General features: G+C 37.6%; 7 protein-coding genes across 7 annotated transcripts; 2 read left to right on the top strand and 5 right to left on the bottom strand.

Annotated features, from left to right (window-relative positions):
- Positions 1-339: 339 nt before the first annotated feature.
- PHYBLDRAFT_159938 (hypothetical protein) lies at positions 340-2,924 on the top strand. The gene is made up of 11 exons (XM_018434086.1): positions 340-448; positions 736-749; positions 831-1,050; positions 1,144-1,324; positions 1,429-1,490; positions 1,621-1,729; positions 1,869-1,945; positions 2,009-2,104; positions 2,233-2,391; positions 2,520-2,603; positions 2,660-2,924. The coding sequence occupies exons 1-11, from the start codon at positions 395-397 to the stop codon at positions 2,675-2,677; spliced, it is 1,074 nt and encodes a 357-aa protein (XP_018287417.1). The 5' UTR covers positions 340-394; the 3' UTR covers positions 2,678-2,924.
- Positions 2,925-4,623: 1,699 nt separating this feature from the next.
- On the bottom strand, positions 4,624-6,175 carry PHYBLDRAFT_149770 (hypothetical protein; the record flags this gene model as incomplete). Its single annotated transcript, XM_018432336.1, has 7 exons — positions 4,624-4,689; positions 4,759-4,838; positions 4,899-5,010; positions 5,095-5,148; positions 5,237-5,503; positions 5,748-5,816; positions 5,879-6,175. The coding sequence occupies 7 exons, from the start codon at positions 6,173-6,175 to the stop codon at positions 4,624-4,626; spliced, it is 945 nt and encodes a 314-aa protein (XP_018287416.1).
- Positions 6,176-6,778: 603 nt separating this feature from the next.
- Positions 6,779-10,848, top strand: PHYBLDRAFT_178114 (hypothetical protein; the record flags this gene model as incomplete). Its single annotated transcript, XM_018437954.1, has 7 exons — positions 6,779-6,801; positions 6,863-7,028; positions 7,090-7,202; positions 7,268-7,418; positions 7,523-8,326; positions 8,388-10,496; positions 10,563-10,848. The coding sequence occupies 7 exons, from the start codon at positions 6,779-6,781 to the stop codon at positions 10,782-10,784; spliced, it is 3,588 nt and encodes a 1,195-aa protein (XP_018287415.1). The 3' UTR covers positions 10,785-10,848.
- Positions 10,849-11,055: 207 nt separating this feature from the next.
- Positions 11,056-11,675, bottom strand: PHYBLDRAFT_39607 (hypothetical protein). Its single transcript, XM_018440128.1, has 2 exons — positions 11,486-11,675; positions 11,056-11,366 (listed from the first exon to the last, which is right to left on the bottom strand). Exons 1-2 carry the CDS (start codon positions 11,576-11,578, stop codon positions 11,082-11,084), a joined length of 378 nt encoding a protein of 125 aa, XP_018287414.1. The 5' UTR covers positions 11,579-11,675; the 3' UTR covers positions 11,056-11,081.
- Positions 11,676-11,988: 313 nt separating this feature from the next.
- PHYBLDRAFT_135939 (Serine/Threonine kinase CK1) lies at positions 11,989-13,439 on the bottom strand (the record flags this gene model as incomplete). The annotated part of the gene is made up of 5 exons (XM_018429756.1): positions 13,260-13,439; positions 12,776-13,035; positions 12,664-12,694; positions 12,400-12,597; positions 11,989-12,326 (listed from the first exon to the last, which is right to left on the bottom strand). Exons 1-5 carry the CDS (start codon positions 13,348-13,350, stop codon positions 11,989-11,991), a joined length of 918 nt encoding a protein of 305 aa, XP_018287413.1. The 5' UTR covers positions 13,351-13,439.
- A 17-nt stretch (positions 13,440-13,456) lies between these two features.
- Positions 13,457-14,159, bottom strand: PHYBLDRAFT_188458 (hypothetical protein; the record flags this gene model as incomplete). The annotated part of the gene is made up of 2 exons (XM_018439511.1): positions 13,457-13,852; positions 13,923-14,159. The coding sequence occupies 2 exons, from the start codon at positions 14,157-14,159 to the stop codon at positions 13,733-13,735; spliced, it is 357 nt and encodes a 118-aa protein (XP_018287412.1). The 3' UTR covers positions 13,457-13,732.
- Positions 14,160-14,796: 637 nt separating this feature from the next.
- Positions 14,797-16,027, bottom strand: PHYBLDRAFT_66664 (hypothetical protein; the record flags this gene model as incomplete). The annotated part of the gene is made up of 6 exons (XM_018441674.1): positions 14,797-14,898; positions 14,949-14,995; positions 15,052-15,120; positions 15,173-15,398; positions 15,562-15,779; positions 15,835-16,027. 6 exons carry the CDS (start codon positions 16,025-16,027, stop codon positions 14,797-14,799), a joined length of 855 nt encoding a protein of 284 aa, XP_018287411.1.
- Positions 16,028-16,714: the final 687 nt, after the last annotated feature.

The following is a 16,714-nucleotide window of genomic DNA, read 5'->3' as shown; positions in this document are numbered from 1 at the left end:
CCAAAAAGCAAATAGAGTACAAACATATATTAAAATAAAATAAAAAGGCAACAAATAACAATAGTAGTAGTAGTAATATAGATGGTATGGCTCAGGGAATACCTTTGGGTGCTACTGCGTCGATCTCATATCCTTTGCCAGGGTTACCGGTTCGGAGCTGTGGCCAATTTCCTTACAAAGAGCACTTGCCTGCGCTGACTACCTTCAATAGGTCTGCCTGTAGCACCTCCCCCAACCACTCTTCTTCCTTCCCTTTTACCTCTCTCTCTCTCTCTCTCTCTCTCTCTCTTTCTCTCTCTCTCTCTCTCGCTCTTAGTACTGTGCGATATTTGGTGCGCTCATAACCATTTGCCCCATTTCACTCCATCCCATTCAATCTTCTCCCATCCCTGCCATGCAACAGAACTCGCGCTTTACGGTCACTAGAGATCGTATGTCCGAACTCAGAGTGAGTCCATTCGTCTCACCCCTTTATTTCTTTTCCTATGCTCTATATCTCTATTTCTTCTTTTTTTGTATTCTTTTTTTGTTCCATTAGTCTTGACATGCTTGGCAAAATTTCTTGGCACAATAATAAAGAGCAAATATATATATATATATATATATATTCTTTTTAAAAGAAGAATTAAATAACAATAATAATATGATTATTACTTTTAATATTTATATAATAACAACCCTACTTACTAAAAAAATTAAACAACCATGATATATTGTCCCATTTGAATATTTTAGAATACTTCTGATAGGTACGTCTTGTTACATTCCATAATAATCATTGTACTTAATTTCAACAACAATAAAAAAAAACAAAACAAATGTGTTTAAAGTAATGAAGAGTTTGGACCCCCTCGTATTCCAGACGGTTATCGTTCCTCGTCGCAGTTGATCGGACGACATAGATTAAACGAAGAAGAATTCGCCCAACCGAGATCATCAGTTGACTTGGGACATCAAGGTCGTAAAACCGAGTCTTTTGAGATGCAGACTAGAAGCCGTACAGTTTTGCCACCAGCTGATCTCAGCACTACTGATGGTTATTTGACAGAGGTATATACACACACGCACACACACAGCCATAGCATATAATCATTTAATTTTGATTAAATGAATAATTCTTTTTTTTTTAAAAAAATTTACAAGGTCAATGTGCTCAGAGAAGCTATCCGGGATGTTAGCAACAATATTACCCTTATTGGAGAACTTCATAATGCTTCATTGGTCAGTATCAATGAGACACAGACTGCCCGAAGCTCTCAACAGCTCGAAGAGTTTGTCGCAGACACTTCTCGACAGAACAACATCATTAAGGCTAGAATTAAAGGTATGTTCAAACGAGAAGTATGTGGCGTACCTAATGTGGATTCTAACGACCGTTACTCCTTTAAACAAACAAATAATTAAAATAAAATAAAATAAAATAAAAAGCCATGGAACAGAGCAACTTCAACCTCAAAAACAATTCTGATCTAAACATCCGAAGGTCTCATGTATGTTCCCCTTATCAAAAGAAAAATAGAAAAGAAAAAGAATACTGAAGACGAAGAAGTGTTTAAGATACTCAAACTCAACTATATCAAATAATATCAAATCAAATCAAACTAAATAATAATAATATAGGTTGACAGCCTTAAAAAGGAATTCGTAAGAGTTATCCGTAGCTATCAGGATGTTGAGCGCACATACTCGCAAAAGTACCGTCAGCGTATCGAAAGACAAATAAGAATCGGTAACTCATCTCAGATCCTTAAACAACCAAAAGAAAGAAAACAGATACAGGCACACAAGCACTCCTGCATTGTCCTTGTAACCAACCTTTATTACTCTTTTTGAAAACTAATACACTTTATTGATATATATTGTTTTAGTGAAACCTGATGTAACTAGCGAAGAGATTGATGCCGTAATTGAATCTGACCAGCAGAACACCATATTTGCCCAGAGTGTAAATACAAGATAATAGTTATATATAAATATATTGCGTATTGACTTGTATATTCTCAAATAGTTGATGCAGTCTAGCCGTACTGGACAGGCACGCGCTGCCCTGAACGAGGTCCAGACACGCCACGATGATATCAAGAAGATTGAAAAAACTATAATTGTAAGTCAACCTTTTTTTTTAAAATAATAATAATAATAATAATCTATATGTAAAGCCTTTGTGGAGAGAAATCGAGATAGATTGTAGTATCTAACCATCATACTCTTTATCATGGATGTCGATAATAGGAACTTCAACAATTGTTCATGGACATGCAAATGCTTGTTGAGAACCAGGGCCAAGTAATTGACACAATCGAACAACACGCAGAGACAACAACTGGTGACTTGGAACAAGGTGTCAAGCACATTGACAAAGCAATCAAATATGCTATTTCCACCCGTGCCGTAAGTAACCAAAATTATAAGCATAATAATACATGTGAACAAAAAGAAAGAAAAAATGCCTTGGTTTAATTTGTATTATTATTATTATTATTATTATTATTATTTTAAAAATGGAATTGAATGCTTAGAAAAAATGGTGCTGCTTTGTTATTGCCATTATCCTTTGTGTGGTTATTGCTATCCTCGTCTGGTGGTTTGCATTCGACCACAAGGTAAGATAAAGGCCATTCAAATACAATCATACTAATGCGCTTTATATTCTGTACAGGGTGTCGGAGGAAACTAAGAACATAAAAATAATAATTATAATAACGATAACGATCACGATAATAATACTACTATAATATAGCAAAGCGGGAGGCAACTTATTTCTATCATTACCACGTACACCTCCCGCACAGTAGCAAATGTTCCCAAGCAGATCAAATTCCATTTTATCTGTTAAAACCTTCTCTCTCTCTCACTATCTTTCACTATCTATTTCTTTATACCTCTTTGTTAACTCTTATAATATGCTAAATTACGTACCATCTAATACTGCTTTGCGACCAAACTTAATTGCCAAGCATAAATATTAATTTCATAGAATGTTTCCCTTTTTCTTATTATTTAATTATTTAATTAACTATCGTTTTATTACTTTGCTTTACTATACACAATCAATTGATTGGAATCCCATATACTGGCAGTAGAATCTGACCTTTATCTTCCTCATACTTCTCCTCTATTTCCTCCCCCTAGAAAGCTTGCGAAATTTCAAAGGAAAGAAAAAAAAAATACTCCCCACTTTCAATATAAGCACCTAATTTGACTTTTTGTTTTTATTTTTACTTGAAATTAACAAGGTATTATCGATAGTCAAATCTAATCTTATCCCCACATTCTTAACGTGTAGATAGTAATTACATCTCCACTACTACCTTTCCTATACACTCCTTTTAAGCTTATTTAGAAAGGCCTTTCTTTTTATCATTGACCAAAATTTGGAATATATTAGAACCATTTGATATGATACACGATATCATTGTGCAAACTTCAATAAAGGGAGCAAATCAAGAACCGTATCGATAATCATGCAGGATCATACATATCGTGAACATTTCACTCCTTTCTTTTTCTTTAACCTTCTCCTCCTTGTACACTTATTCTACAAAAGAAAAAAAAAGGAAAATGTATCAATGAAACAAAATATACCCTTTTCTCTCTCTTTATCTCTCTCTATCTACCTAATTGTTTACCTTTGAGTGCAAGAAACGAATAAATATAAAAAAAAAAACTCACTATGTTAGCATTAGACATTTGGCTTGTAGCATTAAAGTCAAAAAAAATACTATATTTTTAAATCTAATATATAGAACCAATGAAAGTTTCGTAGATTAAGGCACGCATACACCCACTGGGGTGCATTGATACTACCATCTTGAATAACGAGTGTTTCAACCTTATCCAACCAAATATACCCTCAAATCTATGACTAGATCTCTATTCCCCTTGTATATTTGTTTTATTTTCAAGGTGTAAAATCTCAGCACATTTATACAGTGCAATTAACAGTAAGTTTTGAAAAAGATAAATTAGACAATTTTAAAACCACTGGCTAGAGTGTTTTCTAAAATATCAATACCCAGCTATCATTTATGCTATAGCGACTATATTTATTATGGTATGCCAAGACATTTGAACCATTGCTCCCAATAAATTATCTCCCGGTACTTCTTCCGTTCTTTTTTCCCATAGTATAAAATATGTCACTCGTCTCTAAAATTAAGAATATCTGACCTTTATGAAGCTGTCTTTATAAGAGAAATATCTTATTTGACTTGTAATTTATAATATAAATATAATTAAAGCGCTTGAATATAATCATCTTATCTTTAATTCAAGCGACAGCACTTCCACCTATCTTAATGCCAAACACAACATTATATATATATAACTGGCAAATCCTTAACAAAAAGATGTTTATCTGTGCGTAAAGAAAAAGAAGAGTACAACTAGATTCTTTTATTCTTTTAATATAATAAAGATATAAACAAATCAAAGATATTAGACAGGATGTGAACTTGTAGCAATTTACAGCAAAACCGAATTGGAGAGTGCTTGAAGCAATTTGGGATGCAAAGACTCTGAAATTTAAAAGTATCCAAGTTATGCAAAGCAAAATCAACAAATATATAGTAGTGGATAAATTGCTACAAGTTTACACCCTTTATCTATTGTATATTTATTATTTTACTGTTTGTAAATCACTGGAAGATACCAGTTGATATAAGCTGTTGTTAAATTGTAAAAGGGCATCTATATTCGGCTAAATCAATATTACGAATATAAGTATTTTGCTTTATGTACACGAATGTTTACATGTACCTTGAGTAGGTCGTGACAGATTGCATCCAGTATCTGATAGTCCTTCTGAAGTAAATTACATATGGCTTTGGTTTCCTCGCCTAAATATATATATAAGTATTTATATAAATAAAATGCCTATATACTATCAAACAAAGTACCTTGTAGATCCTTGTATACAAGCCATGCTTCTGCAAGAGCTCTCAAAATCATGCCATTGTATTTCGGTATACTACACCAAATAATTAACTTTGGAACGCAGTGGTTATTATCCTACCGTGGCCAGCATTCAGTTAATATACAACCCAAGGTTTCTGCAGCTAGTTTATTTAAGCGGATTAAGCGATCTGTGTTTACTCCATTTGCATGCGGTAAGACAGAAAGCCCATGACATATTATAGAAAGTACTTCCTAGTAAGCATGATTCGATACACAACATGTATAAATATTTTTTTCAAGTAATCCCACAAATCTACTTATTATAGGATATTAGATATACCTTTAAGTAGCGCGTTCCAACCAACCCGATTTTTTTGTAAAGCGTCGACACAGGTTGCAACAACACCAGGAGGAACGCTGGCTTATGTCCAGCATGTCTATTCCCAAGCAACACTCCATGTGTCAACACCTTCTCAAGCAATATTATCCTTTCCTTGCTCTCTGGCTTCTTTGTTTTCACAATGAGATCAATTAAGCACGGATATGTAACTTCTAGTAACCCCAGGTCACGATCATCAGATAAATATTTGAGACATTTGAATAGCACCTGAAATCATAATAATAAACGCACACTGAATTTATTAATGGTGCTGCTATTTAGTATAGCAGACAGATGCTTCTTACAAACAGAAAGAAAGAGTGTAGCAAATAGATTAAAAAATATAATTAAATATAAAAACACCACTTGCCTCTATAAATACGCCTTCTACTCCAGACATCAAAAGAAAAGTGCTAGGCACCTTAGTAATAAGTTTGTGCATAGCTAAAACTCCCCTCCTCTTGTATTCTACGTCATAGTCATCTGCAATAAGAAGAATGACAGGAATAACCTTGGAAAATATTTCCTTGACAGAGGATTCCTTTGTCCATCAAGACGCATAAGCCATAGTAAGAGAGAAAACACCACTGTCTTTCAACTTACAGTGCCTGAATCTACAGCCCATTCGATAATATCAACTGAATTATATCCATCCTCATCATTTTTCCAAGCCTGATTTATAGAGACTTCGCTGTCTTTTTCTGGATCAGCATAACGACCCTTGGCACGCGGATTGAGAAGGTGATGTGTTTCTTGTAAAAACTTTGGCTTTATCCGATTTTCAAACACCTCGACAAGATGATGTGTTGCTATATGTTTTGATTTATCCTCTTGAGCATTCTCCGAATGATTACAACATTGCTTATAAAATGACTTGACGAATGCGTCACAAGCAGACATTCTAGGTTCTTTTTTTTTATTCTTTCCAAAAAAAAAGAAGAAATGCATTGCCGTATTTGGAGAAGCGAATGTTCTATAGAGATTAGTGAAATAAAATGTCCGCTAGAGATGACATCACTCAAATTGTGTGGCTTAAAACGTTCAATTGGTTCAGGTTGTTCACGGACTGGTCTGTTCACTTTAAAGCTTCCTCTTGCAGACAGAGCAGGCACATTGATCTTGCACCGCCAATCTTCTGCTCCAAATACCTGACGGATCGCTCGATTGCATTGAATTAATAAAAAAAGCGCACCGTATACGTTAAAGTTTATCTTTTGCATTCGTCCTTCCGTCACTGTAGATTACGCACGACAATTGCCGGCAGAAAACAAGGAAAACGATCAATTCAACCTTACGAAAAACAATCATACAGACCTACATATATACATAACAAAAAAATATACAAGAAAACATAATACGAACAATGACAGATGTTATAGACGATAATTTTGGAATGGGAGAGACCGGTCAGTCGATTGGATTGCAACAGATGGCCGATTACTTTTTTTTGTTGACTAAGCGAATAAAATATATTTAGAGTATTTCCTTCCCGATGGAGACCAGATGTATGAAGAAGAACCTATTACGTAAGTATTGCCTCTATAAATATTTTATAATTATGATGCGCTGACGCGTCAATTTGATTAGTCAAGAGGATTGCTGGACAGTCATCTCTTCATTCTTTGAAGAAAAAGGTCTTGTAAGACAGCAGCTAGATTCTTTTGATGAATTTGTTCAGAACACGATGCAAGAGCTTGTCGACGAGAACTCCAATCTCGTTCTCCAGCACGTCGGAGGCGGTGGTGATGTGACGGTAAGAAAGTTGGCCCGTCCTTTCTGGAAGACAGCCATCAGCGCTGATTCTGTGGCATTAGAAACGCTACATCATCGATTTCGGACAAATCTATCTGTCCAAGCCTACGATGACAGAAGCCGATGGTAGTACACAACCAATGTTTCCCCAGGAAGCACGTATCCGTAATTTGACGTAAGGAGTTACAGCCAAGCTGTGCACACAGAATACATTCGGGTGAGCTTATGTGCATTTTGTAGTTATGCTTCGCCACTTTATGTGGATATGAGCAAGCGTACTCAGATTGCCATGCCCCAAGACCACAACAACCCAATCCGAAACCCTAATGACATGTTTGTGGATGAGAATGGAATGGACCGTGCGCCGATGACAAAGGTGTTCATCGGAAAGGTAAAAAACAACAACGAAATATACTAACATTACATATAGCTTGGATTGAGGAGGAAAATAAAAAAAAATAAGAAAGATAAATATGCTGATTACTGCACTCGCAGGTGCCAATCATGCTGCGGTCAACCTACTGTATCTTGCACGACATGCCTGAGAGTCAGATGCACGAATTGAATGAATGTTCTTTTGATATGGGCGGTTACTTTGTTATCAACGGTTCTGAAAAGGTGTTGATTGCTCAAGAACGTATGGCCACAAACACTGTATATGTGTTTGCCAAGGCACCACCTTCAAATGTACAATACACCGCTGAAATCAGATCACAGCCCGAGAAAGGATCCAAAAATGCATCGCCTTTATATATCAAAATGATGCGTGCCTCTACTGATCGAGGTGGAACTGGTCAGTGTATCAGAGCCACATTGCCATACATTCGTTCCGACATTCCTATTGTTATCGTATTCCGTGCTCTCGGACAAGTGGCAGATCGCGATGTTTTGGAACACATTTGTTATGATAGAAACGATTATGAGATGCTTGAAATGTTGAAACCATCGATTGAAGAAGCTTTTGTCATCCAGGATCAGGACGTTGCCCTTGATTTTATCGGAAAGAGAGGAACAACCGTGGGCGCCACTCGCGAGAGACGTACAAAATATGCCACCGAAATTCTCCAAAAAGAGCTTTTACCTCACGTTGGCACTGCATACAAGACAGAGACTCGTAAATCATACTTCTTTGGTTACATGATCCATCGACTTTTGCTGGCTGCTCTTGAACGACGTGAGCTTGATGATCGTGATCATTACGGAAAGAAGCGTATGGATCTCGCAGGTCCTTTGATGGCTGGTCTTTTCCGCCTCCTGTTCAAGAAGTTGACCAAGGATGTTGCCAAATATTTACAAAAGGTTTTATTATACAATTTATCTAATTGCAATAGGACAAGTTACTTATATTGTTTGATTCTAGTGTATCGAATCTAGTCGCGAATTCAACTTGACCTTGGCTGTCAAGTCGAATACTATCACTAATGGTCTCAAGTATTCTTTGGCTACTGGTAACTGGGGTGACCAGAAGAAAGCAATGCAGGCAAGAGCAGGTGTATCTCAAGTATTGAACAGATATACATTTGCTTCTACTCTCTCCCATTTGCGTCGGTGTAACACACCCATTGGCAGAGATGGTAAGATCGCCAAGCCCCGTCAGTTGCATAATACCCACTGGGGACTGGTGTGCCCTGCAGAAACGCCCGAAGGTCAGGCATGTGGTTTGGTAAAGAACTTGGCTTTGATGTCGTATATTTCTGTGGGTTCTGCTGCAACCCCTCTTATCATGTTCTTGGAGGAATGGGCTATGGAAAACTTGGAAGAACTGAGTGCAAACAATATTCCTGATGCCACCAAGGTGTTTGTGAACGGTGTTTGGATCGGTGTTCATCGTGATCCAGGAGAGCTTGTTAATTCTCTCAAGTCTATGCGTCGTTCAGTCGATATCTCCCCCGAAGTTAGTATTGTACGAGACATCAGGGAAAAGGAATTACGAATGTATACAGACGCAGGTCGATGCTGTCGCCCCCTCTTCTTGGTACAAGATCAGCAATTGAGATTGACTCGCGATCACCTTAGTCGCTTGCAAGATCCCGAAGACAGTTACCGCTGGCAGGATATGATTTCGGACGGTATTGTAGAATATGTTGATGCCGACGAAGAAGAGACAGCAATGATTTGTATGACACCAGAAGATCTTGTTGAGGCACGCATGGCCGCTCAGTTTGGCGCACCTCTTCAAGAGGAACGTGATTTAGCTAGTCGTGTCAAGAGTCAGACAGGTGCCTACTCGCACACCTGGACTCACTGTGAGATTCATCCTAGTATGATTCTCGGTATTTGTGCCAGTATTATTCCTTTCCCTGATCACAACCAGTCTCCACGTAATACATATCAATCTGCAATGGGTAAGCAGGCTATGGGTGTCTACTTAACAAACTACCAGACTCGTATGGATACCATGGCCAATATTCTTTACTACCCTCAAAAACCACTCACTACTACTCGATCCATGGAGTTCCTTCGTTTCCGTGAACTGCCAGCCGGCCAAAATGCAGTTGTAGCTATTCTCTGTTACTCTGGTTACAACCAAGAAGATTCGGTTATTATGAATCAGAGCAGTATCGATCGTGGTCTCTTTAGATCACTTTTCTTCCGTACTTATATGGATGCAGAGAAGAAGGCTGGTATGATGTTTATGGAAGAGTTTGAGAAACCTACGCGCGATTCGACTCTTCGTTTGAAGCACGGTACGTACGAGAAACTTGAAGAGGATGGTCTGATTGCGCCTGGTACGCGTGTTTCGGGTGATGATATTATTATTGGAAAGACTGCGCCTATTCCAGCAGAATCTGAAGAGCTTGGACAACGTACCCAGACACACAACAAGCGCGATGCCTCAACACCGTTGCGCAGCACAGAGACCGGTATTGTGGATCAAGTAATGCTTACAACCAATCAGGATGGTCTTAAATTCGTCAAAGTACGAGTAAGATCCACTCGTGTGCCACAAATGGGAGATAAGTTTGCTTCTCGTCACGGACAAAAGGGTACAATTGGTATGACATATCGCCAAGAGGATTTCCCATTCTCTGCAGAGGGTATTACACCTGATCTTATTATCAACCCCCACGCCATTCCTTCCCGTATGACTATCGGGCATTTGATCGAGTGTTTGCTTGGTAAGGTCTCAACCTTATCGGGTAACGAGGGTGATGCCACTCCGTTTACTGAGGTTACAGTTGAGGCTATCTCACATGCATTGACATTGGAGGGTTATCAGCAGAGAGGTTTCGAGGTTATGTACAACGGCTTTACTGGACGCAAGCTTAATGTACAAGTATTCTTGGGACCTACATATTATCAGCGCCTGAAGCACATGGTAGATGACAAGATTCACAGTAGAGCCAGAGGACCTGTCCAAATTTTGACACGACAGCCTGTTGAAGGTCGTTCGAGAGATGGTGGTTTGCGTTTCGGTGAGATGGAGAGAGATTGTATGATCAGTCACGGCGTAGCCCAGTTCTTAAAGGTAAAGTCGGATTTTAGGGCTTAGATATACTATAAAAAATAGGGACTCACGTTTTTGTGTCTATAGGAACGTTTGTTCGACGCTTCAGATGCCTACCGGGTGCATGTGTGTGATATCTGTGGTTTGATGGCTATTGCAAACTTGAAGAAGAACAACTTTGAATGTCGTTCGTGCAAGAACAAGACCAGAATTTCACAGATACACATCCCTTATGCTTGTAAGCTCTTGTTCCAGGAGCTTATGGCTATGAATATTGCACCTCGCATGTTCGTAGAAACTGATAACTAAAAAAAAAGCCCTTATGTTGAACCAAAGCAGACGTAAACAATGAGGGAATGACTGGGGCGACGACAAACCTCTTAAGGACTGCCTCCTTTTTTTTATATATATTTTCTTGTCACTGTAGAAAACAAAAAAAACCTCCTCCCACACACACACTTCCACACACACACACACACACACACACACACACAGCCTCCCCTTCATACTTTTAAATATATTTTATGAGAGAATCATTTGTAAAGAAAGTGTGTGATATTCTTGCTCTGTGGGTTGACTTGATTTGAATGAAACAAAGCTTATGATTTATTGATTGGCTTGGACAAAAAAGTATCCGACGAAATATGTAGCTGGAGAAAGAAAGAAAAAAGGATAACAAGAAAGCGAGGGAGAGAAGAAGAAGAAGAAGAAGTCTAAAGAATATAAATTGGAGAACTTCTCTTCAAAAAAATAATATATATATAAGACCTTATGACTATAATTCTTGATATTAATGGCATGTGTGTTTGAGCGAGATGAAAATTGAAAAAAAAAGGGGGGGGGGGGATGTTTAGGGTTCGAAGAAATAAGCACCACAGCGAGGCAATCGTTCTAATGATCAAGCAATTTAAAAGTAATTATTTTTAGCTGGTAATTTTAAAATCGAAATATTATTAATATTGATATTAATATATACTATATTTATATTTTGTATTTGTATTTGTATTTACCTGCAACTTGCTGACTTGGGTCACGGAGCGGCCTACCGTTTGCATTAGGGCTGGATGAACTAGTATTGTATCCATAACTTGCGAGATAGGCATGGTCCTGAGGCATACTAGATTGTTGTAAAGACTGTGATTGAGGAGTAGAATACTGTTGCTGCTGCTGTTGTTGTGGTTGCTGGTGATGCTGAAGGATCTTTTGCTGCTGCTGGTATTGGAGCATGACGTCGTCAAGGCACTTTGAGGTATCGGCTGATTTGGGTTCTTGGGCACGGTAGTGATGGGGTTGGGGAAGGATACGATGGGCTACAGAGGGTGGAAATCCGGCTGGATTGATGACCTGACGCCTCTGGCCAGCATGTGGCAATGCAGCGGAATCATAAGGCTGTGCAGATGGAGTAGCTGTGTACAAGGCAGAGTCTGACGGAAGTGAGCTGGCGCTCTCTGATAATTTCTTTTCCTGCTATAGACACAAGAGATGAACATCAATCATCAATAATTACTGATCATCAATAATTGCAACTCACAATCTTTTTTATGGTCCAATCAAACACATAGTCGTACTGAAATCCCTCACGGACGAACAGATCACGGAACAATTTACGTAAATACGAGTAATCAGGCTTATCGTCAAAACGCAGAGAGCGTACGTAATTAAGATAGACCGTAAATTCATGGTGAAGCCCTCGACAGAGTTGATCAGCCGAGGTTGTCATCTTTTTTTCCATGATCTTATCATATTTCTCTTTCTTATTCCGAGCACGGATGCCCTGCCATGGTAGTTGACCTCGGCAGAAGTATACCAAAATGTAACCCAGAGATTCAAGATCATCGCGTCGAGATTGTTCTACAGCATCAATTATTAGATATTTTTGTATATATCACAAGCCGATTCATTAACTGATCTCTAAATATATTACCAATCCCCAGATGAGTATTTACGCTTGCATAGCGCGGTGTTCCTGTCAGATTCTTGTTTTCTCTGTAGGGAATGTGTGTGTTGGTTTTTGGGTCTCTGAACCGCTTAGCTAAACCAAAGTCAATCATATTGACCTGGTTGCCTCGCTTTCCGATACCCATCAAGAAGTTGTCAGGCTTAATGTCACGATGGATAAAACCTAAAAGGAATCAATACGCGTGAGATCATAATTGCTTTTGAAATTAGATCGAAAAAAAATAGATACCTTTGGAGTGGACGTATTCGACACGCGATAGCTATAAATCAAATACAACCATTAAATCATGCTTTAGTGTTCGCCCCCCTTCACTCTTCGACCCCTTTTTCTTTTTACTCACTAATTGGTCTGCCAGGAGGAGGACTGTCTTGAGAGAAAAGCGTCGCTTACAGTAATTGAATAAATCTTCCATTGAAGGGCCAAGGAGGTCCATCACTAGCACATTGTGATCGACCTCTTTGCCATACCATCGCACAAACGGAATACCAACACCGCCTGCCAATGTTTTGTAAACTCGGGCTTCGTATTCCAGCTGCGGGTGAGCTGCCCTGATGTTCTCCATCTTCACAGCGACATCTTCTCCACTGACAATGTTGGATCCTATATGGTGCATAAGAGGGGTCAGCAAACCGAAACTAAGTTTTCCCCTATATAAAGAGCATAACAAGAAGAACACGACGAGAAATAATAATAAAAAAAAGACCCCTATTCAAGACAAGAGCCAAAACAATAATTTCTCTTTTTATATGTATCTTTATATAATTGTATCTATGAGTTTATGTATGTATGTATGTATGTATGTATGTATGTATGTATGTATATACCCAAGTAAATCTCTCCAAAAGATCCTGCGCCAATCTTTCGGCCGAGCTTGTACTTGTTGCCTATCCGGATATCTCGCCCTTCAAGAGCCATATTTCGTTGTAGCTGTGTACTATTGTTGGGTAGTAAAGAGGGAAGGACAGATTTTATTGCCTATAAAAGGAAAATAAGGCAAAGCAGAGAGAGAAAGAGAGAAAGAGAGAGAGCAAGAGGTTTGTTGTTTATTTTCTTTTAGGTCAATAGACTGGAGTTTGGCTGTTGGAAAAGGAAAGGCGTGGGCAAGAAATTCGAAAAGGGTCAGGTCCCTCATTTTATTTGATGGTCCGACCTCAAAGGGGTTGCCTTTTTTTTGGGAGCAAGCTATAGAAAGCAACAATAACAACAATGATGATGATAATAACAATAGCAATAACAATAGAAATAATAAACAAATCAAACGGCTGAAAAAGAGCGTACAGTAGGCATTTTTACATCATTAATTATGTCGGAAGAACTTCATGCCCATCCAATTACAGACTACAAAGTATATGAATACCACAGCAGTGACTGGAACCACATAGCAATAATAGTCATCGTCTCGGATCCAATCCAAAACCTGCATTAAGAAGATTAGATTCTTTTATCGGAACTTTTTTTCCCAATTGTCATGCCTTGTTATTAGTCACCGGCATCCAATGACTTCCAATCAGCGAGTACATCGTGATAAAGAAGATTAACCATGTTGAAATAAGTAAAAAATAACCCCACAAATAAGTAGTATCCGGAAGTGTTTCTGGAAGATGAACGGTCATCCTCCGAGCATAGATCTGTCCAGCTACATTCGGAGATGCACAGGGCAAGAGAACAGACTTTGAAGAACGACGACGATGAGTCTGCATTCCGGCGTGATAAACTAAACACATCCTTAACTTTTTACTCTGTTTTCTGTAATCCAACCAAGTCACATTAGCTATTTTGTTTACAAATGGAGTAAATATCTTGTATTCTCCAAAATATTAATTAACAATGCATGAAAATAATGCAAACTACTTCTAGAACAGCTAAGGCAACCATGTTTAGAGAGCCATGTTGAAAAAAAAGGAACCACAAACAATACTCTTAATATACTATAAGTTCGTACCAAAATCTATCATTAAATACCATGTTTTATAATAAATAAAGTTATTTTTTGGCCTTCAGTTCTTCATTGCTTCTTTTAATTTGATAAGTTGCAATTAAAGGATACGAGGATATTTTAAATGGTACAGGCCGGAAAAGAATTAGTAATTTCAATGATTCAATAAGTTGATTCTGCTAAAAACAGCAAAAGATTATACACAGATTTCATTGATAGAAAATCTTTGTAATAATAATAAGAATATCATACATCCCCACATATGTATGCACACACTAGTAAAGAACTTATTTATCGATAGTTAACATTCTGTAAATATGGTTACCAGAGGCAAAAAGTTCAAAAAGATATATTTCTTTTTGCCATATCTGAAATGGATCTATACGTTATAGCTAAATATGTACGAATAAAAGAACACAAGGTTATTATTTCTTGGGAACATAATCCTTGGATAAATCGATGTGTGAAAGATGAGTGTTGGTAATCTTGATCTTCTTGTTGCGAGTCTTTGATCGCTTTGGTCGAGCCTACTCAAACAAATTAGTAGGTTGTATTTAATAAAATGATGTTAATTTACCTCTGAGACCACCTTCTTCTCAAATACTTCCATGGTTTTGAGACCAGCTAATCAAATTTACATTAGTAACCTAGTCTATTATATAACCTTAACAGTGACGAACCATCTTCAAGGGCTTTTGGGAGATCAGTTTCATCTGGTATAGCAATATCTGCCCACATCTTTTGAAAGTCTACGGATCAATTAGCCTCAATTCTCATATGTTAATAATTAAACGAACTTACCTTGGTCAATAAATGTGTTGTATTGCATATCATTGTAGAACAAGACTCGAGGATTTCCATCTTTGTTACGAATCACAAGTATTCTCCCCTCATTCGCAAGCTCCTCTACTGCATTGGCCAATTTAGAATATGAATCCTTAAGATCCTTATAATCCATTCCTCCTTCATTCTTTTTTGAAGTAAGGAGAGACAACAGGTCATCTTTACTCTTGATTTGGTAGGTGGGCTAAAGTGACAGCAGCAGCAGTAGTAGTAGTAGTAGTGATAATAGTAGAACATGAAAAATAAAAAGAACCCAATATATATATATATTACAAAATTGAATGAGACTTGTGCGTTTATTTGGCATATGTTTATATAATAAATATTAGTAAGTGACTCAAACTTACCTTGTAAGCAAAGGTCTTGTTTACTGGATTATATTCAATCTTGCTATTTTGAACCAATTTGTCCCATAGTGCCTGATTTCGTGTAATGTCCACTTTTGTTCTTGTCCCAATGCTAACTACTGACTGTGGATTATCACAATCCTTTAGGAATTGAATGACAGTATAAAGCTGACTCATGGCATGATGCCCAGTGCCAGTATTGGCAGGCTGTGAATAGACTAGAAGAGGCTATCAACACACACACACACGTACACATGTGGATGTATATAGTACCAGTAGCTTTCTTTGCCCTCTTTCGGGCTTCTTGGCTTGATAATTCATATGATGCTTTTGTGTTGTTGGCAATGTAGCCCACAGAAGGAGTATTTTCATTAAGATGAGCTGCATTAGCTGTTCGCTTAACACCAAGACCAGTATTTGCAGTGAGAGTATTCTTAAACTTTTTTACTTGATCTGACAGAGACATTGTAAAGATGTATGTATGTATATATATGTGTGTATGTGTATGAGTGTGCGTATGAGTTTTATGTAAAAAATATATATAAAAAAAAATAATAACCAAAAATGACTGTTCAAAATTTATAGATTTAGGCAAGTAAAAAAATTATAGTTGGTGTGGACAGACTAAAAGTTCAAAAAAAGGGTAAAGAAAGGGCAAAATTTCTGCACGGCTCTGATTGGCTAGTTTTCTTCCATTGCCACTTGGATTGAGAAGAAGAGCATGCTTTTGATTGAAAGATGTGCTATATAATGCAAAGCCTAGGAGAAAGCGCAATAAAAGATTTCTACTTAATGACAGTGACAGCATCATAAGCACAAGTTTACCTGATACGTACTTGAACTTGTTTTGAACTTTTTTTTAAAAAAAAAGTGTAGGCAGTTATAGATTAGTCTGATTGGCTAAGTTTATTTTGAACTTATTTTGCCCTTTTTATGCCCTTTTTTTTTGAACTTTTAGTCTGTCCACACCAACTGTATTAAATGTTTTACACTCAGACAATAAGATTTCGGCTTGAATTAGGAATGGAAAATTAAGACAAAGCACAATAAGTTCATAGCATTGGATTTCGAGCGGTGGGATTATAGACAATTGGTAATGCGTAAGAAGTAATATAAGATCATCTTCATAAAAATATACACTGTTTAAGGTAAA

The sequence above is a fragment of the Phycomyces blakesleeanus genome (genome assembly GCF_001638985.1).
Source record: "Phycomyces blakesleeanus NRRL 1555(-) unplaced genomic scaffold PHYBLscaffold_22, whole genome shotgun sequence".
NCBI lineage: Eukaryota > Fungi > Mucoromycota > Mucoromycetes > Mucorales > Phycomycetaceae > Phycomyces > Phycomyces blakesleeanus.
This window is presented reverse-complemented; position numbering and strand designations above follow the sequence as displayed.

Bases quoted from the DNA above. Each gene is read 5' to 3' on its own strand.
- PHYBLDRAFT_39607 (XM_018440128.1), bottom strand. From the start codon at position 11,578: ATGCCTATCTCGCAAGTTATGGATACAATACTAGTTCATCCAGCCCTA. The intron at 11,367-11,485 runs GTAAATACAAAT...CTTGATCATTAG, and splicing joins CCCAAGTCAGCAAGTTGCAG to AACGATTGCCTCGCTGTGGT.
- PHYBLDRAFT_159938 (XM_018434086.1), top strand. From the start codon at position 395: ATGCAACAGAACTCGCGCTTTACGGTCACTAGAGATCGTATGTCCGAA. The intron at 1,325-1,428 runs GTATGTTCAAAC...TAAAATAAAAAG, and splicing joins CATTAAGGCTAGAATTAAAG to CCATGGAACAGAGCAACTTC. The intron at 1,491-1,620 runs GTATGTTCCCCT...ATAATAATATAG, and splicing joins TAAACATCCGAAGGTCTCAT to GTTGACAGCCTTAAAAAGGA.